Source organism: Pelophylax lessonae, assembly GCF_965119305.1.
Source record: "Pelophylax lessonae genome assembly, chromosome: 8".
NCBI lineage: Eukaryota > Metazoa > Chordata > Amphibia > Anura > Ranidae > Pelophylax > Pelophylax lessonae.
Genome location: NC_138775.1, coordinates 119,653,648 through 119,679,527, shown reverse-complemented (window position 1 = coordinate 119,679,527; position 25,880 = coordinate 119,653,648). Strand labels below are relative to the sequence as shown.

The 25,880-nt window shown below is 44.9% G+C and overlaps 1 protein-coding gene across 1 annotated transcript; it reads left to right on the top strand.

The window, feature by feature from the left end:
* Positions 1-16,606: 16,606 nt before the first annotated feature.
* Positions 16,607-23,918, top strand: LOC309562172 (uncharacterized protein; the record flags this gene model as incomplete). The annotated part of the gene is made up of 3 exons (XM_082266294.1): positions 16,607-16,762; positions 17,416-17,533; positions 23,848-23,918. 3 exons carry the CDS (start codon positions 16,607-16,609, stop codon positions 23,916-23,918), a joined length of 345 nt encoding a protein of 114 aa, XP_082122420.1.
* Positions 23,919-25,880: the final 1,962 nt, after the last annotated feature.

Sequence of the window (25,880 nt, the reverse complement as noted above, 5' to 3'; positions counted from 1 at the left end):
TCTAGGTGTGTATATAAATATATGTATGTGTGTATATACACCACTATACACAAGTTCAGATGTTTTGCCTGCCTCAAAAGAACACAAAAAAATGCCAAAAAAACGCTAGCGTCAAAAAAAATGCCCAGGTGTGTTTTTGCTGGCATTTTTTGGGGGTTTTTGGAGGCAGGCAAAACATCTGAACTTGTGCACAGTACCACTATACACTGCAAAGAACCCCAAAAAAATGCCTGCTATTAATTTAATAGCAGGCATTTTTTGGGTTCTTTGCAGTCAGGAAAAACATCTAAACTTGTGTATAGTGGTACTATGCACAAGTTCAGATGTGTTGCCTGCCTCCAAAAACCCCCAAAAAATGCCAGCAAAAACACCCTTCCATAGCAGGGTGACCGCTATAGAGAAATGATAATTTCTCTGAATAGCTTGGGCACACCCTTATGGCTTCTCACCAGCCAAGCATTTTTTATGCTGCAAGGGCTGCCACTGTCAGTGCTTTTTTGAGGACATGTTTGATGTCAGACATGACATCTGAACATGTGTATAGGGGATATATATACACATATATGTCTGTATATACACCCCTAGCCATATATAGGTGTGATAGTAGCAGAAATATATGCTTGCGCTAATTAAATCATTTACAGGAATATATTTCTGCTACTATCACACCTATATATGTCTAGGTGTGTATATAAATATTTGTATGTGTGTATATATACCACTATACACAAGTTCAGATGTTTTGCCTGCCTCAAAAGAACCCCAAAAAATGCCCAAAAAAAAAACGCTAGCGTAAAAAAAAAATGCCCAGGTGTGTTTTTGCTGGCATTTTTTGGGGGGTTTTGGAGGCAGGCAAAACATCTGAACTTGTGCACAGTACCACTATACACAAGTTCAGATGTTTTTCCTGACTGCAAAGAACCCAAAAAAAATGCCTGCTATTAATTTAGGGCCTGGTGATTTATTTGTGTTAATTTTATCCAACCTTTCCCTGATTTCACCCTCTGTTAGCCATAGCGGCAAGTCCTGTGTAATACTACTGACCATACAGTAATGGTCAGTGTACCCCTCCTTTTCCTGAGTAAAGACTCATGAGAAAAAGGTGTTCAGCACGGTTGCCTTTTCAGTGTCCTCTGTAACCATCCCCCCATCTTCGTTAATTATCTGTGCAATATGCTCTGCCCTAGATTTTTTGCTGTTGATATATTTAAAGAATTTCTTTGGGTTCTTTTTACTATCCTCCGCTATTTGTCTCTCAAAGTTGATTTTAGCCATTTTGATTTCGTATTTACTTTTCTTATTTGCCTCCTTGTATTGCTCGAAAGCCTATACTGTGCCCTCTGATTTATATTTCTTGAAGGCCATTTTTTTCCCCTAATAAGTTTTTTAACATTACGGTTTAGCCAGCCAGGTTTGGCCTTGTCTCTTCTAAATTTATTTCCTATAGGAATGCACTGCAGGATGCATTTGTTTAATATGTTCCTAAAGCATTCCCATTTTTCCTCCATGGTCAGTGATCCCAGGGTTTGGTCCCAGTTTACCCTTTCCATCAATGAGCATAATTTTGGAAAGTTTGCCCTTCTTAAGTGTAGGGTTCTTATGTTCCCCACTTGCCTTGTTATATTGTTTACGCTAAATGTGATCATCCTGTGATCTCTAGAGCACAGGTTGTCCTGGGCTCCTACCTCCGAGATTAGGTCTGGGTCATTAGTAATCAATAGATCCAGGACTGCATTTTCTCTAGTAGGAGAATCCACCAACTGTGACATGTAGTTGTACTGTAAGGCAGTGTTCCTCAACTCCAGTCCTCAGGGCCCACTAACAGGCCAGATTTTAAGTATTACCTTGGGGAGATGCAGACTAGAGTACTGCAATCATTGAGCAGCAAATGATATCACCTGGGATGTATTTCAGTTATCTTGCAAACCTGGCCTGTTAGTGGGCCCTGTAGGCTAGGGTTGATGACCACTGCTGTAAGGTTTCCATGAATAGACGGGCCTTCTGTGAGTGTGTAGTCCCCTCTTCCCAGTCAATCTCGGGATAATTGAAGTCCCCCAATATGATGACTGATCCCGGTTTTGCCACTTTACCCAAGAGTGATATAAATTCCAGCTCTACCTCCTCCCTTTGGTTGGGTGGCCTATAGCAAACCCCCACAATTACTTTTGCCTTTACTTCTTCCCTATGGAGTTCTACCCACACAAATTCTAACTCCATACTCATCCCTTCCATAATATCATTCCTCTCTATCACCCTTACATTATCCTTGACATAGAGACATACCCCTCCCCCTCTTTTTCCTACCCTGTCCTTCCGGTACACTGAATACCCTTGGATATTGGCAAGCCAGTCATGTGAGGGGTCGAACCAAGTTTCCGTTATTCCCACAAGGTCTAGGTCTTCCTCATGTACTAACATTTCCAACTCATCCATTTTATTAGCTAGGCTTCTGGCATTAGCATATACCCCTCTTAGTTTTGTGGAAGTTGATCGTGAGTGGTGATTATGTTTATTCCTGTTTGGTCTGATGTTTTCCCGCACAGACCCCCCAATTGACGTTAAGGAACTACTGTCGCCGCTGACTCTACTACTGCCTTCTGTCCTTTGCTCCCTCCTCACTGACTCTACATCTGAGAGCACCCCCCCCCCCTGTCTCCTAGTTTAAAAGCCCCTCCAACTTGGTGGCCATCTTTCTCCCCAAAAGAGCTGTACCGTCCCCATTAAGGTGCAGCCCATCCTTACTAAAGAGCTGGTAGCTGACTGAGAAGTCAGCCCAGTTCTCCAGGAACCCAAACCCCTCCTTCCTACACCAATTCCTCAGCCACTTGTTAAGTTCCCTAACAAGTGGCTCAAGGTACAGGCAGTATTTCAGAGAAAACCACCTTGGAGGTACTATTCCTCCACCTATTACCCAAGTCCCTGAAATCGTTCTTTAGGATCCTCCACCTTCCTTTTACTTTGTCATTAGTGCCCACATGCACCTTGACCGCTGAGTCATCCCCAGCCCTGCACAATAATCTGTCTACCAGATCCGCAATTTGCAGAACTCGAGCGCCCGGTAAACAACATACTGTTCGGCTACCGCAATCTTTTCGACAGATTGCCCTCTCTGTCCTCCTGATAATTGAGTCCCCAACTACCACAACCTGTCTAACCTTTCCTGAGTCACAGCCCCCCTTCTTCCTGGAGCCGCCGCTCCCCTGGCAGCTGGGGGAGGGCGCCTGCTCCAGCACTGCCACCCCTGAGCTGATATCCCCCTCAACCTGCAACATGGCAAATGTGTTAGGGTGAACCAACTCAGGACTGGCCTCCCTGACACTCTTCCCACTACCCTTCCTAACGGTCACCCAACTGTATACCTTTGATGCCTGTGTCTCCTCTACTCCTCCCTCCTCTATGCTGGCCCCTGCCAGTGCCTGATGGGTAATGTCCAAACTCCTTTCCAGGTTGTTGATGCAACGCAGTGTTGCCACTATGTTTTCTAGATCCAGGATCTGGGCTTCCAGAGAAACAAGTCGCACACATCCTCCACAGCAGTATTCACCCTCGATTGGTTCATCAAGGAACGCATACATGGAGCAGGAAGTGCACTGAGTGGCATCCGCAATCCTGTCAGACATTATTACCCACTACCCTATGGGGATAATGGTAACGACCTGCTTTTCCTTACCTACACTACCTCTATCTCCCCTGGTACTAAACCTGGGGTACTCACCAGTCGCTAAGATACTTACCAGTCTTCCCAGGTACTCAGTTGAAGAGCACGCTCAGTCAGTCGCAGGGCACCGTCAGTCACGGTCGGTCGCAGTGCACAGTCAGTCAAGGGCACAGCCAGTCACAGGACACAGTCAAGTCACAGGGCACAGTCAGTCACAGTCAGTCAAAAGGCTTGACACCGCTTAGGATGGACATCTGTAACTGATAAGTAACTCTTCGTGGCCACAGAAGTGAGCAACCGTCTCACAAGATCAGTGATTGTCCCTAACAATAAAAAGTTCTGTTTGACCCCAAGAGGGCGAGGACACACAACTGCTAAGGTATCAAATGTTTTTGTATTCCCAACTAGTGATGGACAAACATCGGCCGGGGCGGTTCGCGAACGTTAGCCGCAAACTTTCTCAAATGTCCGCGAACCTCAAGTTCGCGGCGGGCCCCATTGACTTTTATGGGAGGCGAATTTAAAAAAAATGTAGGTCATATTTGCAGCCACAAAAGACTTGCTAGCTGTGCAAAATAGTCCCACCACATGGACAATGTCATAACAAAAGTATTGCAATTAGAAAAGTTGCCCTAAATTTTTTTTTTTTCCTAAATCAGCCAGAACTGACAGCAGCCGGTAAATACATGTCAAATACATATAGGGTCCATTCACACACCTGTAAAATGGGTCCTCATCCATTCCACAATTTGGCGGAACGTTTACAGACCCATTGATTTTCAATTCCAGTCTGAAAAATTAGGCATTCACAGGATAAAGAAGTGTCGGCCATTCCAGGCCCCAAAAATTACCCCACATGGGTTTACCTGACAGCTAAGAATGTTGTATTCTGTGGCTGAAGGTACATTAGGCATTGACAGAAAATATAAAATATAATTGTCGGCCATGAAAGGCCCCAAAAATTAGGCATTCAATGGACATGAAATGCCTTTTATGCCGCTGTATTTACCGAAGACAAGGACCATGAATTGTTGTGGGTGGATGGCGGTCTGGCGGATATTTGTGGCCTGTCATGAGGAATTTAAATGAAACATGGTCTACTGGTCACATGTATTGAATTCCTCAGAGATCCATGCCTCATTAATTTTTATAAATGTGAGGTAGTCAACACTGTCATGAGCTAGCCGAGTGCGCTTATCGGTCACGATCCCTCCTGCTGCGCTGAACATCCTTTCAGACAGGACACTGGATGGGGGGCAAGCCAACAGTTCCATTGCAAATTGTGCAAGCTCTGGCCAGAGATCAAGCCTACCCACCCAGTAGTCCAGGGGTTCATCACTCCTCAGAGCGGCAGTTCCCCGATGTAGTCGGACACCTGTCGGTCTAGGCGTTCCCTGATGCTGGATCCGGAGTACAGCTGTCGATGGGTTGGCTGAAAGAAGGATCTCATATCTGAAGTGACCAACACATCTTCAAACCTCCCTCTTCTTGCAGGCACTGTTAGATTGCTACCCGCAACTGTTTCTCTGTGAGTGGAAAATCCTCTGCCAGCCCACACAAAAGCAGAATGCAGCATTTCTCGCAGCAAGGCCTGGAAGTGCTGCATTCTGACCGCCCTCTGTGATGGTGGTAACATTTCCGCCATTTTTTGTTTGTACCAGGGGTCTAAGTACGTTGCCACCCAGTACTGGTCCTTGCCCTTTATGCTTTTTATATGGGGTCCCCCTTAAAACACTGGAGCATGAAGGCCCCCATTCGCACTAAACTGGACGCGGTGTAGTGGCCAGGCTCCAGCTCATCATCCGGGATAATCTCGTCCTCGTTCTCCTCCCCCCATACACGGACAACACCAGGGATCCCAGACAGGTTTAAAGCATGCTCTTCTTGCTCCTCCTCATCCGCCCCGGCACCATCCTCCTCTGACTCCTCTTCAGACTCCTGTTGTTGACTCTCAGATGGAGTATCACCCCCTGGGAATTCATCCAACATTGCGACTTCCTCATCTTCCTGCTCCTCGACAGCTTGATCAATGACATGATGCAATACACGCTCCAGAAAGAAGGCGTAAGGTACGATGTCACTGATGGCGCCCTGGCCATGACTGACCAGTTTGGTGATCTCATCAAATGGCCGCAGAAGTCTGCATGCGTCGCGCATGAGCAGCCACTGGCGAGGTGAAAAAAACCCAAGCTCCTCAGAACCTGACCTGCCGCAGAGTTCGTTCAGGTAGTCATTAACTACACATTTCTGCTGGAGCAGCCTATCAAGCATTTGCAATGTTGAGTTCCATCGCATTGGGCAGTCACAAATAAGACGCCCGACGGGCAGGTGGTGTTGCCGCTGAATGTCAGCAAGGCAAGCCATGGCTGTGTAAGATCTTCTGAAATGGCCCGAGATTTTCCTGGCCTGCCACAAGATGTCCTGGACCCCAGGGTATGTGGCAATGAATCGCTGCACGACCAAGTTCAGGAGGTGTGCCATGCATGGCACGTGTGTAATTTTGCCCTGTTTCAGCGCGCTCAGCAGATTGGCACCATTGTCGCACACCACTTTACCAACTGTCAAATTGAGCGGTGTCAGCCACTGATCTGCCTGTGAACGCAAAGCTGAAACAAGTGCAGGACCAGTGTGGTCTTGGCTTCCAGGCACAACAGACGCAGCACAGCATGGCAACGTCTCACCTGGCATGTGGAATAGGTTCTGGGGATCTTGGGTGGCGCAGCGGAAGAGACGGTAGCAGCGGAAAGGGAGAAGTCAGCGGAGGAGGAGAGGGAGGATGGAGTAGGAGGAGGAGAAGAGGCAGGCCTGCATGCAATCCGCGGCGGTAAAACCAAATCTACACTGGTGCCAGAATATACATGCTTGACAGCCATCAGAAGGTTCACCCAGTAGGCAGTAAAAGTCGTATACCTTCCCTGCCCGTGTTTGCTAGACCATGTGCCTGTGGTCAGATGCATCTTAGCACCCACGCTGTATGCCAGAGATACATTCACTTGCCGCTGAACATGGCCATACAGCTCTGGAATGCCCTTCTGCAAGAAATATTTCCTACCTGGGACCTTCCATTGTGGTGTTCCAATGGCCACAAATTTCCGAAAGGCCTCCGAGTCCACCAGTTGATGTGGGAGTAGTTGGCGGGCTATCAGTTCTGACAAGCCAGCAGTCAAACGTTTGGCAAGAGGGTTATCCGGCGTCATCATTTTTTTACTCTCCAACATTTGGGCCACGGAAGCCTGCCTTTTTCCAGAACAACGTGAGGACGGCATGATAGAGAAGGTGGAGTGGAGGACAATTGTGAGGAGAGAGGAGTAGGAGAAGAAGAGGCTGGACAGTGAAACCCTGGAGTGTGGCTTTGTGGGTTCTGACGACGTTGCTCCCACTGGGCTCGGTGAAGGGAGTTCAGGTGCCTTCTTAAGGCGGTCATCCCTAGGTGAGTGTTGAGCTTACCGCGACTTATGCGTTGACTGCAAAGGCTGCAGATGGCAACACTGTTGTCAGCAGCAGACACAATAAAAAAAGCCCACACTGCGGAATCATGTGCCGGCGTCCTGTGAGCACCAGATGTGACTGTACATGGTTGATGGCTCGCTCCTGATACATTTGCAGTCTGCTTTGTCCCTCCTGTGCAATGCAAGTTCCACCTGCTTCTCCTCCCTATCTGCTGGTCCGTCTCTCCCTCTGAACTCCCCTCCTCTTCCTCTCTTGTGGCCACCCATGTGACGTCCATAGACACGTCATCATCCACGTCACCTTCCCCACCACTAACATTTGAGATCTCGGAGTACGCAGCAACAGCGGAGACCAACCTTCTTGGGCTGATCTGGATACTTTCGTCAGACTGCTGAGTGGTGGCTGTTGCTACCTCCTCTTCCTGATCCGATGCCAACAATGGCTGCGCATTGCAAATGTCTTGTGATGGATCGGAAAATAATTCCAGTGACTCAATCGGAGGGTATATGGTGGTGGTGTCTTTGAGGGTGCACACAGCAGAGAGTGAAGAGGGTGCAGATAGAGAGGATGAGGAGGGTGCAGAAGAGGAAGGCTGAGTGAGCCACTCAACCAAGTCTGGTGCATCCTTTGAGGTAATCAAACGCACCTTCTGAAACTTCACACTTTGGCTCCGGCCTATTGCTCCTGCCCTACCCCTACCACCCCCTGCGTAAGGACCTGTCTCTTCCTCAGCCTGTCATTTTTTAAATTAACCTGTGACAAAAGTCTTTAGAGAAGTGCAGTATATGTGAAACAAGGTATATAACACCCCGCTTCAAGTGGCCAGTAACTGTTGTCACTGTGTGTAGCACAGTTAACGCAGCAAAAGAGGACACATTTTTGCAGGACTAAAATACACTGTTTTAAAAGTATACTGATAACCACTTAAGCCCCGGAGGATTTGGCTGCTAAAAGACCAGGGGGTATTTTGCGATTCGGCACTGCGTGACTTTAACGGACAATCGCGCGGTCGTGCGACGCTGTACCTAAACGAATTTGACGTCCTTTTTTTCCCACAAACAGAGCTTTCTTTTGGTGGTATTTGATCACCTGTGCGATTTTTTAATCATGCGCTATAAACAAAAAAAGAGCGTAAATTTTGCAAAAATAACAATATTTTTCACATTTTTTTTATATGAAATTCCCCCCAAAAAAATGTAAAAATTAAAATTTTTTAACATTTTCGGCCAATTTGTTTTATGCTACATATGTTTGGTAAAAAAAAAAATCGCAAAAAGCGTATTTTTATTGGTTTGCGCAAAAGTTATCGCGTTTACTAACAAAGGGATAGATTTTTGTTGTTTTTTTAACGCGTAATGGCGGCGATCTGCGATTTTTTTTGCGGTACTGCGACATTGCAGTGGACAGATCGGACCCTTGACTGACATTTTTGACACTTTTGGGGTTACCAGTGACATTTCTACAGTAATCAGTGCTATACATATGCACTGTTACTGTAAAAATACACTGGTAGTGAAGGGGTTAACTTTATTTGAGAGGGAGGGGCTGTGTGTGTCCCTAGGGGCGTGATTCTTACTGTGATTGGCAGTGGCTTGAGCTGTAGGAACACTGATCAAAGGTCCTACATTGTAGAACCGTGTGATCAGTGTTTCTACACCGGGGAGAATGACAGGCGGCTTGTTTACACAAGCCGCCTGACTTTTTCCCTCTCCCCCGACGATCGCCAAGTGACCGGCGGACATCGGGTCCGCCGGTCACACGCGCGGGGGGGGGGTCCGTGACCGCGCGGGGGCGCCTCCGCGGGCGCGCGCTCGCTTCCCAGAGCCTCACAGACCTACGTCGCTCTGCCTGTGAGGGGCTGACTGCCGCAGTAAATATACTGTGAGCAGTCGGCAAGCGGTTAAATAACACCCCACTTCAGTATGTGGTATTGGGGGGCCACTGGTCTATCACACCAGTTGTACAAAAATTTGGCCAGCTAGTTTGGCACTGTGTGTAGCAGAGTTAACGCAGCAAAAAGGCAATACTGTTGCAGGACACAAATACACTTATAAAAGTATACTCAAATAACACCCCACTTCAATATGTGGTATTGGGGGGCCACTAGTCTATCACACCAGTTATAATACTTTTTTAAAAGTGCTTTTGTCACTGTTTGTAGTATTGCTGCAGAAACGCTCAACACACCAGTCACAATGCTGCATAGTGCACAATACAAATCCACTAGAAAGTATATTATAAGTGTTTTACACCCCTATATAGTACACCTATACCAAGTACCAGTCCTTAAAAGGACTTTTGTGGACCTTAACAGAGCGATTTGTGTCACTGATGATCTGTCCCTGGTGCACACAGCAAACCTCTCCCTACACTGACAAAAATCAGAATGGGAAATGGCCGACAGGTCAGGTCTATTTATAAGGTAGGGGGTATGTCCATGTGCTGAAATGTTTCAATTGGCTGTGTCATAGGTCAAAGCTCTCCCCAATGTAAACTAATATGGCAGCCGTGAACAACGCCATATGTTCGCAAAATTGGCGGACTGCGAACAAGCAAAGTTTGCCGTGAACCGACCGCCAGGGGAACCGCAATGCCATCCCTATTCCCAACCACAGATGGGCTGAAGGGCAATCTAATTAGGAGATATTATATGGGAACTTCTGCATTCTGATACCCCAAAACCTCAGGTCTTCCAACTTCTATATAGTTACATAGTTACATAGTTACATAGTAGGTGAGGTTGAATAAAGACAATAGTCCATCTAGTTCAACCTGTGTAGGTGTGTGTGGCTGTAATCATCTCACATACCCCTGAATGTTCTGATCCTTGAGATGTAAGTCTAAGAGTCTTTTGAAAGCCACCATACTACCCGCAGAAACCACCTCTAGTGGTAGATAATTCCACAATCTTGTAGCCCTAACAGTAAAGAACCCCTCACGTTGCCTGAGGTTAAAATGCTTCTCCTCTAATCACATTGTATGCCCTCGAGTCCTCATGCAATCCCTTCGAATGAACAGCTTTTTTTCTAAGCTGGGATCCCCATTAAGATATTTATAAATTGCTATCATGTCCCCCCTCAGACGTCTCTTCTCCAGGGAGAATAAATCGAGCGATTGTAGACGCTCTTCATAGTCAAGGTCCTCCAATCCCCTAATTAGTTTAGTTGCCCTTCTCTGGACTCTCTCCAGCTCCAACACATCCCTCCTGAGGACTGGCGACCAGAACTGGACGGAATACTCCAGATGCGGTCGGACCAGAGTTTTATAAAGTGGAAGGATTATAGTCTTATCTCTGGAATGCATCCCTTTCTTTATGCATGCTAATGTTCTGCTGGCTTTGGCAGCTGCCGCTTGACATTGCATGCTGTTGCCTAATCTATCATCAACCAAGACTCCCAGATCCTTCTCCATTTTTGATTCCCCCAAGGGTTCCCCTCCTAACGTGTATTGTGTTTTTATGTTTTTAGTCCCCAAGTGCAAAACCTTACACTTCTCCACGTTAAACCTCATTTGCCATGTCGTTGCCCACTCTGTAATTTTGTCCAGGTCATTCTGTAGGATATTTGCTTCATGTTGTGAAGTTATTGCCCTGGCCAATTTTGTATCATCTGCAAAAACTGATATCGAACTACTGATCCCAACCTCAATGTTGTTTATGAATAAATTGAACAAGGTTGGTCCCAAGACTGAGCCTTGGGGGACCCCGCTTACCACCTCAGACCAGTCTGAGTATGCGCTGTTTATTACTACCCTTTGGACACGCCTTTTAAGCCAGTTCCGTATCCAAGAGCGAACCCTGCTATCGATACCTGCAGACCTTATTTTATAAATTAAGCGCTTGTGGGGAACTGTATCAAACGCCTTAGCGAAATCCAAGTACACCACATCCACTGGTCTCCCCCTATCAAGCTCACAGCTAACCTCCTCGTAGAATGTTAAGAGATTGGTTTGACAAGAACGCCCATTTGTAAACCCGTGCTGATTACTGCTGATGATGTTGTTGTCTTTAGCAAACTCTACGATATAGTCCCTTATCATCCCCTCCAGAAGTTTACATACTACTGATGTCAAACTGACAGGCCTATAATTTCCCGGGATATGCCTCTGGCCCTTTTTGAATAATGGAATCACGTTAGCTTTCTTCCAATCCCCTGGTACATCTCCTGTCCTAATACTGTCAGCAAAGATCAGGAACAGTGGTCTCGATATAACTTTACTGAGTTCCTTGAGTACTCTCGGATGTACGCCATCCGGGCCTGGTGATTTGTTTGTGTTAAGTTTATCCAGCCTTTCCCTAATTTCACCCTCTGTTAGCCATAGTGGCAAGTCCTGTGTATTACTACTAGCCATACAGTCATGGTCCGTGTACCCCTCCGTTTCCTGTGTAAAGACTGACGAGAAAAAAGCATTCAGCACAGTTGCTTTTTCAGTGTCCTCTGTAACCATCCTCCCATCATTGTTAATTATGTGTGCAATATGCTCTGCCTTAGTTTTTTTGCTGTTGATATATTTAAAGAATTTCTTTGGGTTTTTTTTACTATCCTCTGCTATTTGTCTCTCAAAGATGATTTTAGCCATCTTGATTTCTTGTTTACTTTTCTTATTTGCCTCCTTGTATTGCTCGAAAGCCGATACTGTGCCCTCTGATTTATACTTCTTGAAGGCCAATTTTTTTCCCCTAATAAGTTTTTTGACGCTACGGTTTAGCCAGACAGGTTTGGCTTTGTCTCTTCTAAATTTATTTCCCATAGGAATGCACTGCAAGATGCCTTTGCTTAATATGTTCTTAAAGCATTCCCATTTTTCCTCTGTGGTCAGGGATCCCAGGGTTTGGTCCCAGTTTACCCTTTCCATCAATGAGTACAATTTTGGAAAGTTTGCCCTTCTGAAGTTTAGGGTTCTTATATTCCCCACTTGCCTTGTTATATTGTTATTTACACTAAATGTGATCATCCTGTGATCGTTAGAGCCCAGGTTGTCCTGGACTCCTACCTCCGAGATTAGGTCTGGGTCATTAGTGAGCAATAGATCCAGGACTGCGTTTTCTCTGGTAGGGGAATCCACCAACTGTGACATGTAATTATCCTGTAAGGTTTCCGTGAATAGACGGGCCTTCTGTGAGTGTGCAGTCCCCTCTTCCCAGTCAATGTCGGGATAATTGAAGTCCCCCAATATGATGACTGATCCCAACTTTGCCACTTTACCCATTAGTGCTAAAAATTCCAGCTCTACCTCCTCCCCTTGGTTAGGTGGCCTATAGCAAACCCCCACAATTACTTTCCCCTTTTCTCCTTCCTTATGGAGTTCAACCCACACAGATTCTAAATCTATGCTCATCCCATCCGTAATGTCACTCTTTTCTATCACCTTTATATTGTTCTTGACATAGAGACATACCCCTCTTTTTCCTACCCTGTCCTTCCGGTACACCGAATACCCTTGGATATTGGCCAGCCAGTCATGTGAGGGGTCGAACCAAGTTTCTGTTATTCCCACAAGGTCTATGTCCTCCTCATGTACTAACATTTCCAACTCATCCATTTTATTAGCTAGGCTCCTGGCATTAGCATATACCCCTCTTAGTTTTACGGAAGTTAAGCGCAATTGGCGGTTATGTTTATTCCTGTTTGGTCTGAGATTTTCCCGCACAGACCTGCCAATTGACATTGTGGACCTACTGTCGCTGCTGACACTACAGCTGCCTTCTGTCCTCTGCTCCCTCCTGACTGATTCTACTTCTGAGCCCTCCCCCCCCGTCTCCTAGTTTAAAAGCCCCTCCAACTTGGTGGCCATCTTACTCCCCATATATATATATATATATATGGGTATGTGTTTTAGATACTTTTCATAAAAATCTCAATATAGTAAAGTCCCCTATGGTGTCCAGCAGAGCTTTGGTGCAGACTCCCTCTACTTGAATTGGAACTATAAGAGAGGGGCCCACCAACTGGTGGAGAAATTCGTTTGGGGTGTGCTTAGCAGTCTGGACTTGCGCTCTTCTCTTAGCTTGCCTTTGTTTTATCCACTGTTCTATGGCAGTCCTGGAGGGGTGCATTGACTTTGCATGACTGTCTGCCCAAAAGCAAAGAATTTTTAGTTGTATCACTGGTCAGGAGTCACAGGGGATGTCTGTTTTAGTACCTTGAACTCCCCTTTCCCGGAGCTCACAGGGATTGGTAGACTCTCATTTGTCTCCTACACTGAGGCCCTTTGAAGTTTCCCTCTATCTTGCTAGTTAACCGTTTCTGCAATGTTTTCAGACTTTGGCAGTAAGATCAGACATAGCCTCCCTATTGGGGCATTGCACCCTGAAAGGGGTTGTAAAGTTAGAAAGTTTTTTTTCACTTTAAGTGTCCAACTTCACCACAACTGTAACATTTCCTTTGTTTAGTTCATTTTTCTGAAGTTAGAGTAGGCAGAACCTGCTTCACGTTTATCAGAGACTTTTGCAAGTTTGTATGGGCCTACATTACTTGCATCATGGTTTGGTGCATTTCACCTGTGCCACCTGGGTCAGCAAATCAGGTGATTCCATTGGGACTCTGAAGTTGGGTATAGTCTGCTACTAAGTTTCTAACTCCACCATTGACCCATTGTTCTCTTAGAGCCGGTTCACACTACCGCGACCAGAAAGTCCCCTCATAAGGAGAGACTTGTTAGCGCGACTTTCAGCGCGACTTATATGATAGACGACTTTGTACGACTTTGTATTAGGCTAATCAGAATATGATGTGTTCCTCATTGCCCACCAAAAAAAAGTTCTTAAAAATTGTCGTTTTTGATAGAGAGCCAATTATTGAAAAAATTATTTAAAACAAAAAAATTAGATTTCTTTGGATTTAGTGTCTGGGGGGGTCTAAAAGGTGTACCTGTGAAGTTTCAGCTCTGTAGCATGTCAAGAACCAGAAAAAAAGATCATTTTTCTTAGAATTTTTATTAGCGCAGGGATGGGGTTCCGCTCCTGTCACACCTGGGCATTTTTGTTTCAGGCGTTTGACATTTTTTGGGCGTCTTTGGAGGCAGGCATGACATCTGAACTTCTGTATAGGGGTATATACACACACACACACACACACACACACATATTATTTATATATATATATATACATATATATATATATATATATATATATATATATATATATATATATATATATATATATATATATATATATATACACACACATATACTGTATATATATATATATATATACATACACATACATATACACACATATAGGTGTGAAAGGAGGGTAACACCATCCCTGCAAATAATTTCAGTAGCGCAGGGATAGGGTTCCGCTCCTTTCACACCTATATGGGTGTATGTGTATATATACATATATGTGTGTGTGTGTGTATATATACCCCTACACAGAAGTTCAGATGTCATGCCTGCCTCCAAAGACATCCACAAAAAAGCCCAATAAACGCTTGAAACAAAAACACCCTGCTCTACTAATAATTCTAAGAAAAATGATCTTTTTCTTATGGCGGTCACCCTGACATGGATGAGTTCTGTCACCCAGGTGTAAAAGGAGTGGAGCCCCATCCCTGTGCAGCGTCCCACTCAGGACATGTGGGAACTGCAAAAGTATTACTTCTTTGTCATTGCTATATTGCATTGCTACACCTGTGGTATCCCTGTTCATAGGCCGGTCAAGTGTGCTTCATACTTCCCACCACTAGATGGGGATAGCACCACTCTGGGATATCTATCCCAGCTCAGGTCTATCTGTGGTCAGTTGTTCAGTTCAGGAAGTCAGTGTGCAGAGAGAAGCACAATGTTAAGGTGAGAGAAGGTCAGTCCAGATAAGGGACAAATTGGAACTGCTCAAATCAAAAGGGTAAAAGCCACCAACCGGCAGCAAAGACCTTTGAGAATAAAGGTGCAGGATTTCTTAGCCACCGGCAACCTCACCAATGTCATTGGATTCAAAAGGGACCAGAAACAAGTAAGCATTATACTGAACCACAGCCTGAGTCCAAGATTACTAAAGCCTATTAACAGTGGATCAGCAGAATTCCTCTATTTACCCAGAGACTGTATTCTAACTGGATGTTTTTACTGCAACCAAAACCAGTCACAGTAAAAGTTGTATCCTACCACTGTCTACCTCATTCTTCAACATTGCTACTACAACTGGTTGTACCACCATTAACGGTACTGGCGTCATGACAAATACCATCAAGGGACCCAGCCGCCACAAGCACTCTAAACACCCCTGTCATCATGGGCACCTCAACCACCATCTTGGCTGGCATTTCCCTATCACAGAGCGTGCCCCGGAGGATTTCATGCGGTCTTCCTCTTCACTGTGCGACCAGCCCAGGGAGGCTTTCTGCTAACCGTGAGTAAACCGATGAACTGTATTATTGCTGTCTCTCATCGGCCCACCGTGCACCTCACGTGTCGCCCCTGTGGTTCTGGCACGTCGCATAAAAATTTGGATTCACGAACAGGATATTAACCCCTGCACCTTATCTAAAAGACTGTCGCATCAGAATAAGCCCCTTTGCTTTATTGAGAGACTGTTTACTTATTGCACGCTGTGTGGGGCCACAGAACTGTTTAAACTGTTTAAAAGTTGCATGGAAGTGTTATCCCAGTTATCAGCATAAAAATTGCAGCATCCAAAGTGAGAAAATCAGACATTTGTGTGTCAACAAAACTGCTTGCTGTATTTGAATTGACTGTTTCTATTCACTTAAAATGGCTGCCGGAGACCTTCTTGTTCAAAAATTTCTGTGCCATCACTGTGGATAAGTTAGTGACACCCCCTGAAGAGCGGGAAATTTGGTGCCACCCATTTATGCAAAATTGTCCGGCCAGCCCTCCTTACCTTTGCTGTGTCAATCCTGGGAGGAGAGTGTGACAAGCGCACGCCCCAGAAGTCACGAGACTTTGCATGCGAGCAAAAGAAGAGAAAATAATCGCATTGCTTGCCATCCTCAGAGCAGTAATCGCAACCTGTCATTTGCCTCTACTAGCTATAAGGAGCACTAATAGCCGGAACTCTGCCAGAGACCCAAAATCAACATTGCTGCAGCACTGTATTCAGCCGGCATTACATTTTTAAAGGGCCATACACCCGCAAGGCAGCGGTCGCCCATAGCAACGCCGCACAAAAAGTGTCTAAAAACGCATTTGTCTTACCTAACTAGAATTCACCTGCTGTTACCATGTCTGTGCATGAAGATGACGTGCAGCCTGATCTCAGCGGACCCCCTGCATCAGCCGCAGTCAGTCCCAGTGCAATACCAACCGCTGCAGCACCAAGGTTAATGCCTTTAACCATGCCTTATTATTTTGGGGCCCCCTGGTTCCCACGATATTCTGGAGAAATTCATACTTTAAGGGACTTTAAAGAAAAAATTCTTGCTGTGTTCAGATTGTACCCTGTATCCTCAGAGCAACAGATGGAGATTCTTCTTGCGCAATTGGAAGGAGCTGCGCTCAGAGAAGTGAAATCTTGGCCGAGCTCAGAGAGAAAGACCATGGAGCAGATTTTTGAATGTCTCTACACCACCTTTGAACCCAGAACCGTGTCAGAGGTCAAGATGAGGTTCTTCAGCAAGAAACAGCAATCTGGTGAGTCACTCAGAGACTTTGCATTATCTTTGCAGGAAGCCCTTAGAGCTGTTGTCCAAGTAGACCCCCGTGAGGCAGAGAATCAGGACAAAACCCTGAAAGAACAATTTATTGAAGGCATCAATACAAACAATCTAAAGAGCCAACTAAGAATGTTAGCCGCCCAACATCCAAGAGCTACCTTCTTAGATTTCAAAGAATTAGCTATCAGCATACTGGGAAAAAGCCCACCAACAGAACCTGTTAGATCTGTTGAAGTGCCTGTATCACAGCTGGTTAACCCTGTAAAGTCTTTACCTATAGTCAGTCAGGCAACCCAAGCTCCTGTTCCTGACGCAGTTGCTGCCTTGACTGAGCAAGTCCATTTCCTGACTAAAAGTCTGGAGAAAGTCCACCAAAAGTTGGAACAATGGGAGAAACCATTAATGCTAGAGGATGAGAAACCTGTGTCCAGAAGACTCTTCCCCTCTAATTAAAGAGAGACTTATTCCAGAAATTCTGGCGGACGCCCCCCTGACCACACTAGTACCCCTAAGCAGCCAATCTGCATGTACTCTCACAAACCAGGCCATTCAGAAGCAACCTGCTGGCAGTTAAACGGGAAACCCCCGAGGCCAAGGACCACCCCTCGGGAGGTAAACCAATAGGTCCAGAAGATCCCCACTGGATGCCAAGATACGTAGGATCCCGTCCAGAATTGGCACTTCAAATAAATGGAGTTCCTTTTGTTGCCCTAGTTGACACAGGATCCCAAGTCACCACCATTCAACAAGCAGCCTTTGAAGAATACTGGGATCAAAATCAGCTTACCCAGCCTCCAGAATCCTGGCTGAGTCTCATAGCCAGTAACAGCAAACCCGTACCAGTCCATGGTTATTGGGAACCTACCATTCATGTAGGAGGAACTACACTACCTCGACAAGGCCTTATTGTGGTACGAGTCAGAGACAATAACCCTAACCCTCCAATAGTCCTAGGAATGAATGTCCTCAGGAACTGTTATGTTGAGATGCTAGAAGCCTTGCACCAGTTACTGTCTACTGCCTCTCCTGATTCTAAGAAGGTGATCCAACAAACCATCCGTGTACTAAATGCGCAACAGAGATTCACCAACGAAAAAGGAGAAATTTGCTGTGCCCGTATCCAGAATAAGCAACCTGTGATCCTCAAACCCAACACCGAAACTCTCTTGTGGTGCCGAGCTGTAGTCGGAATTCAAGGTCAAGACTACCAAGCCCCGGTAGAGCCTGTTGTTTTGGAAGGCTATCCTCTAGTTAGAGCTGCAAGGAGCCTAGTAACCGTCTCTGAAGGTTAAGTGCCTATACGACTCCTAAACTTGAGTGATAGCAGTGTAACACTAACAAAACACCGCCCTATTGCACAGCTAATCCAAGTCACTTTTCAAGATGTCATCAGTGTGGCTACAGCTACCACAGAGCAAATTACCAAGAGACAGAACCCACAGGACCAAAATGTAAACACATCCTGGTGGAAAGAACTTCATGTGGGAGATGCCTCCACACCAGCAAACCAAATTGAGGCAGTACTAAAAATTGTGAAGGAGCTTCACCGTGCCTTCAGTAAGCATTCCACAGACTATGGAGAAGTGGATATCATGAAGCACTCCATCCCTACAGGTTCACACCCACCGATCAAGGAAAGAGATCGGCCTATACCACCAGCTATGTACCAATCCGTAAAGCAAATGATCCAAAAGATGAAGGACTCCAATGTCATTAGAGACAGCCATAGTCCATGGGCTGCACCTCTAGTCCTTGTCCGTAAAAAGGATGGTAACATCAGATTCTGTGTGGATTACAGAAAAATTAACCAAATCACCCACAAGGATGCTTACCCTTTACCACACATAGAGGAATCTTTGACAGCTTTAGGATCTTCAGCCTACTTCTCTACCCTTGATTTAACCAGTGGATACTGGCAAGTACCAATGGCACCTGAAGATCGTGAGAAGACTGCATTTACCACCCCTATGGGTCCATTTGAGTTCAACTGCATGCCTTTTGGACTTTGCAATGCGCCCGGAACTTTTCAAAGATTAATGGAGCGTTGTTTAGGACACAAAAATTTTGAAACCGTCCTGTTGTACTTAGACTATGTCATCATCTACTCCAAATCTTATGAAGATCACTTGAAACATTTGGCCGAAGTTTTTCAAATCCCCATTAAACATGGACTCAAAGTCAAACCATCTAAGTGCTATCTACTGAAGACAGAAGTCAGATACTTAGGGCATATTGTAAGCTCTGAAGGTGTTAAACCGGATCCAGAGAAGATAGCCGCAGTCCGAAATTGGCCTACTCCTACTACAGTGAAAGAAGTGAGGAGTTTTCTCAGTGTCGCAGGATACTACAGACGCTTTATTCCTCATTTTGCCCAAATTGCGGGGCCAATATTAGAACTTCTGAGAGGACATCCTAAGAGGTACCAAAAGTCTCCAATACCAGTTGAATGGAACACAGAAAGAGAAATTGCCTTCCAGCTCCTGAAGAAAAAGTTAACAGAACCACCAATCCTAGGCTATCCAGATTACCAGCAGCCATTTCATCTTTACACAGATGCTAGTAAGAAAGGTCTGGGAGCTGTCCTGTCGCAAGTACAAGAAGGAAAAGAAAGAGTTATTTCCTACGCTAGTAGATCTCTTAGGAGGTACTGAAAGAAACGACCAAAACTATAGTTCCTTCAAATTGGAATTCCTCGCACTCGTGTGGGCTGTTACAGAAAATTTTAAAGATTACCTTGCCGCAACACCATTTGTGGTCTTCACAGATAACAACCCGCTAGCACATCTTATTACCGCCAAGTTGGGCGCATTGGAACAAAGATGGGCCTCACGCCTAGCTAACTACGATTTCACCATAAAATACAGAACAGGAAAAGCAAATGAAAATGCAGATGCATTATCCCGTCTGCCTACCCAAGAAGACCCTACGACACAGGAAGATGTTTGGGAAGAGGTAGAAATGCCAGCTTTTTACAAAAATTTTGCCCAACAAGACATTATCACCATCAAAGGAAGAAAAGTCCTTAACCTTCAACAAGTGGATCCAAGATCCCAAGTGGACAAAGAAAGGTGGATCAAGCTGCAAAATGAAAGAAGAGTGTTGGGAGAACTGCAAGATTTCTTCACCAGCGGAAGAACACCTGAAAGAATTCGCAGAAGAAATGCTGATCCAGAATTGTCAAAACTGTGGAGACACAGAAAACATCTCTTCCTACAGAAGGGCCTACTATTAAGAAGAACTTTAGACCCAATTACCTGGGATCGTCTATACCAAATCTTAATACCACGCCGAGATGCAAGAATCATTCTCAAGATGTATCATGACCAATCGGGACACTTTGGTGTGCAGAAGACAGAAGCTACCATCCGTAGAAGATTCTACTGGATTGGGATGAGAGGAGACATTGAAAAGTGGGGTAGAGAATGTTCCACCTGTGCTGTTGGAAGAAATGAAAAACATGACCAAAAAGCACCCTTACATCCCACACTGCTAGAAATAGTTGCAATTGACCATGTGAAGCTGGAACCAAGTCGCCCAGGCTACACATACGCCATGATCATTATTGATCATTATACCAAATTTTTTGTAGCCGTACCTGTCAAGGACTTGACCGCTAAAAAAACTGCAGATGCCTTCTGGAAACATTTCCTATTGCCATATGGATGCCCAGAAAGAATCCTTACAGATCAGGGATCTGCCTTTGAGTCGCAACTCTTCAAAGAACTGTGTACACTTCACAATTGCCAGAAAATCAGGTCCACAGCCTACCACCCCCAAGGGAATGGACTCTGCGAGAAAATGAACCAAACTTTAATTGAGATGTTAAGAGCAGTACCACCTGCTACAAGAAGTGATTGGCCTACTCTATTGCCTCAATAGATGTACACCTACAATAACACCATTCACTGTTCTACTGGGTATACACCTTACTATCTCATGTTTGGCCGACAAGGTAAACTACCTGCTGACCATACTTTGGGCGTACAAGTGCCTGATGCAATCAACCCTCTACCAAAGACTGATTGGGTGAGTGAACACCAAAGACGTCTAATTGATGCACAAGAAATTGTTCAACATCGCATGGAACATGCTCATGAAAAGCAACAAAAAGATTATAACCAATCTGCCAAAGCAGAACCTCTCAAAATTGGTGACCATGTATGGTTAAAAAACGACCATCGCACCAGCAAGTTAGATAGCAAATGGGAGAGAGAACCTTACACAATTACAGCTATTCTCAATCCAGAGACTGATACTTATGAGATCACTAAAGAAAACAAATCATGTGTAGTACATCACAATCGCCTTAAATTATGTCTCAAGGAAAGTACTCAAGAAGAAACTCTTCAAGAAGAAGCTGTCTAAGAGGAAACACAATCCATAGAACCAGAGCCTACAAAATCATCTGATTCAGAGAATCCACTACAGTCTTTTGGAAAAGCATTATTAGACTCTGATCCTTTACAATGGTTCCTTACACCATGGCTCAATATCTTAGTGCCTGCCAAGACCAATACAACCGCACTTCAACCAGAGGAGCTATCTCAAGAAGTGTCTACTACATCTCAAGAGACACCAAGTTCCCTTGAAACAAGGCCTGTAGAAACTCAGCTGCTACAAAGATCTGACAGGACTACAAGAGGACAACCACCTATCCGTTTTAAGGATTTCCTACACCAGCAGCCAAGAAGACAACTACCAGCCCTGCCATCTCATCGTTAAGTGCATCCTTACATCGTCTGAAGTTCCAGAGTGAGAAGAAGACTTACTTGTGATATCATGTTAATTTCCTTTAAAGGACTTTTTAAAAGGACTACTTACCTACTGTTTTGCAACGTTCAAGCTTGCACCCGGAGATAGACTTTTACGTACCTGAGCCTCCGTGATATTCTTCTGTTGACATTTTCCTGTGCCCAGGGAACGGACTCATACCCTGTGAGCCTCCTGAGATGTTATTTTTGTTTTGTTTTTCCTTTTTCCATTTTTGTTTTGTTTTTCCTTTTTCCATCTCATCATGGACTATTCTAGTTTTGCCATACATCACCAGTCTTCAGAGGAAAAACTACACCCCTTTTTGTCACCTTTTGACACATTTCGTTGTTGCCTGAGATATGTTTGCCTAACCCATTTTACTTGCAGATACAAGAAGTACAAGAATGGGGTTATATTGTTATTTCCTATGCATGCATGCTTTTCCCTTTCTCTTATATCTTACAGGAAGACACAACATCGAGTCAAAAGTGTGTTGAGGTCGACACACGTTTTACCATGGGGGTATGCAGCGTCCCACTCAGGACATGTGGGAACTGCAAAAGTATTACTTCTTTGTCATTGCTATATTGCATGTCATTTTGCATTGCTACACCTGTGGTATCCCTGCTCATAGGCTGGTCAAGTGTGCATACTTCCCACCACTAGATGGGGATAGCACCACTCTGGGATATCTATCCCAGCTCAGGTCTATCTGTGGTCAGTTGTTCAGTTCAGGAAGTCAGTGTGCAGAGAGAGAAGCACAATGTGAAGGTGAGAGAAGGTCAGTCCAGAGAAGGGACAAATTGGAACTGCTCAAATCAAAGGGTAAAAGCCACCAACCGGCAGCAAAGACCTTTGAGAATAAAGGTGCAGCATTTCTTAGCCACCGGCAACCTCACCAATGTCATTGGATTCAAAAGGGACCAGAAACAAGTAAGCATTATACTGAACCACAGCCTGAGTCCAGGATTACTAAAGCCTATTAACAGTGGATCAGCAGAATTCCTCTATTTACCCAGAGACTGTATTCTAACTGGATGTTTGTACTGCAACCAAAACCAGTCACAGTAAAAGTTGTATCCTACCACTGTCTACCTCATTCTTCAACATTGCTACTACAACTGGTTGTACCACCATTAACGGTACTGGCGTCACGACAAATACCACCAAGGGACCCAGCCGCCACAAGCACTCTAAACACCCCTGTCATCACGGGCACCTCAACCACCATCTTGGCTGGCGTTTCCCTATCACAGAGCGTGCCCCGGAGGATTTCGTGCTGTCTTCCTCTCCACTGTGCGACCAGCCCAGGGAGGCTTTCTGCTAACCGTGAACTGTATTATTGCTGTCTCTCATCTGCCCACCGTGCACCTCACGTGTCGCCCCTGTGGTTCTGGCACGTCGCACCTGCTCTACTAATAATTCTAAGAAAAATTATCTTTTTCTTATGGCGGTCACCCTGACATGGATGAGTTCTGTCACCCTGGCATAGCAGTCAGAGTCAGTTCACCCTAAACTACACTACAGTCACCCTGACACTTAATACTTTCCCTACAGAAACTAGATTATTGAATCTAACTATAGTGGTTTATATTACCCTAACTACACTGCATATCCCTTTCCTCACACTAAGTGTCCACCAGTGCCATGTATCAGTGCCACGAATCAGTGTCCACCAGTGCCACTGCCCACCAGTGCCACGTATCAGTGCCAGGAATCAGTGTCCACCAGTGCCATGTATCAGTGCCACGAATCAGTGTCCACCAGTGCCACATATCAGTGCCACCTATCAGTGCCACAAATCAGTGTCCACCAGTGCCACATATCAGTGCCACGAATCAGTGTCCACCAGTGCCACATATCAGTGCCATGTATCAGTGCCACGAATCAGTGTCCACCAGTGCCACTTATCTGTGTCCACCAGTGCCACTCACACAGACCAGGCAGAGATAATGGTATATAGGAACTGTAGGCATGGCTGCAATGATGGGAATGCCTGGTTAATTTTCCTTCTTCCTGGAAAGTCGGATCACAAGTCGCTTCAAACAAGATAAGGATCCGACTTGGAGGCGACTCCCATTGAAGTCTATTGGCACAAGTCGGATACAAGTCGCCTCAAAGTAGTACAGGACCCTTTTCTGAAGTCGGAGCAACTTCAGTAGTGCCAATTAAGATGGCTCTCATTGATTTACATTGCATTTGTTATGTCAAGCAACTTGGGGCGACTTGAGGGCACACAAGTCGCCTGACAAGTCGCGGCAGTGTGAATGGAGTCTTATAGATAACTATCCCTTTGAACCACCCATGTGGAGACTTTCTTTTAGGCAACAACTTGTTTTGAGTAGTTTGTTTCTGATTTTTCTCTTCAATAGGTGGGAGCAGATCCAGGTCCTTTGAGAAGAAGCTTCAGCACTTTAAGATGATTTGGGTGGGTTCTTTTTAGGACTTGACTTTTTTTAAAGGATTTGGGGAAGAATCTTATAAAGTCAAAAATTTTCTCTCCTCTAAGCTGGTGAGTTTGTTCAAACTTACATGTTAGAAATCCTGCTTTCTCAGCTTTACGTTACTTCAGCAGTGGGCCCCTGAGACTTTCACTGATTCTGTGTTTATTTAAAGCTTTAAGGATATCCCACTATTCTTGTGAAGCCTGGTCCATCCATGTTTCGAAGTCTACCTCCCCAGATGGGACTGGAGTTTTCCCTTAGAAGAATTGTATCTTTCGATATCCATGATTGATGGGGACAGAACCATTCTTGACAACGCTCTTCACAGACTTCCCTATATTTGTTAATAAGTAAGCAGGAGGTATTCCTGAATTTTGATCCCTGGTATACTATAGCTTGGGCTCTAAGGGTTAACATCTGACTTTTGCAGCTGGATTAAGTAGGCTTTGTCTTCTTCTGTTAAGTGGATACGGTCTTCCAGGAAATTAGTACATAGGTACAAGCAACAGTGGGATTCACCTTCATATCTAGCACGAACACTCAGGGGTTAGTGTCTTTACTACTTGGTGGATCTGCTCCTCAGTCCATTCAAATCCCTGCACATCAATCACCACACACAGCTCTAGTCAGCCATTTTGCTCTTGGCACCATTTGGAAGTTGCAACAGGGTGCATATTGATCTCTTCTAGCTCTTTATCTAGATTATTGCCACTTCAGGCAGAGGGATCCCAGATGAGCCTACACATGTAGTGCTACCTCCCCCCCCCCCCCCATCCCACGGGAGCCACTGGATAAGATGGGTTCTCTGTTCCTTTGCCTAGACTTTATCAATGATATCAGCCAGTCTGACACACTGACTTAAATAAACAAAGCTTGCAATATCACAGAAATCACTCTGTCAGGCAGGGGTCAGGCTTAGAGACCACTAGCTATAGCAGTAGAGGGACTTCCACCGACCAACAGGATTGGTATACAAATAAAGCAAGCTCACCTAAGGCGCGAAGTCTAAGTACTAACCTGTGTTCCCCAGAGCTCCTGATGGTGGAGATGGGTTTAGCTGCTCGTTGATATCAGGTCATCTTCAGAATTGCCCCACCAGGGGGTGAGCATGTCGGGGTCCAGTAGCTGATATAGTAGGTAAGGATCAAACAGAAGCATAGTCAGAAGCATAGTCAGTAAACAAGCCACAGGTCGCTAAGAAGTAGTTGCAGGTTGAGATCAAGCTGAAACATAGTCGAGGAACAAGTCAAGGGCCAGCAACAAGTGGTAGTAAAGATATGGACCGCAGCAGGAAAGACAAAAGCAGGATACTGGCTGGAGAGAGCCCAATAATCTGGCAAACAGGAAGTGCAGAAACATGGATTAAATTAGGACGTTCATGGGATGAGTAAAAAGTTCAAGGTTCAGGACAAACATGGTTCAAGTTAGTAATGGCAAGTTTCAATATACTGTATTGTCACACCATATGATTGGTAACGATAAAGGTATGAAAGTGGATAAGTAGTAGTACAACTCAACATACAGTATGATCAGTAGTCAGGTATAAGATAACACTATGCACCAGGACCAGCATAAAAAAGTAGAAAGATCACCTTGAGTGCGGCAATGGAAGTACCCTAAGTTCCAAGGCTGACATTTAAAATTTTTCTAGTGGAGTGACATTCAGATTCTGAAAATCAAATTTGCCTCATTAAATCTTGCAATATCCTTAGATGTAACCACATCACCTACTAGACCAATATGTTAGGTTAAAATAAACAAATGCTATACAAGTATAAATATATTACTATATTCCTCAAAAGGCATGTGTATCTGAGATATACTGGGGGTGGTCGGGGTTACTACTTATCAGTAAGTATATATATCATAATCCATGGCACCTTGTTTTACTGCTACTCAGTTAGACGATAATACCCATAATAATGCTAATATAACAAATAATAACCAACTATCCCTGAGGC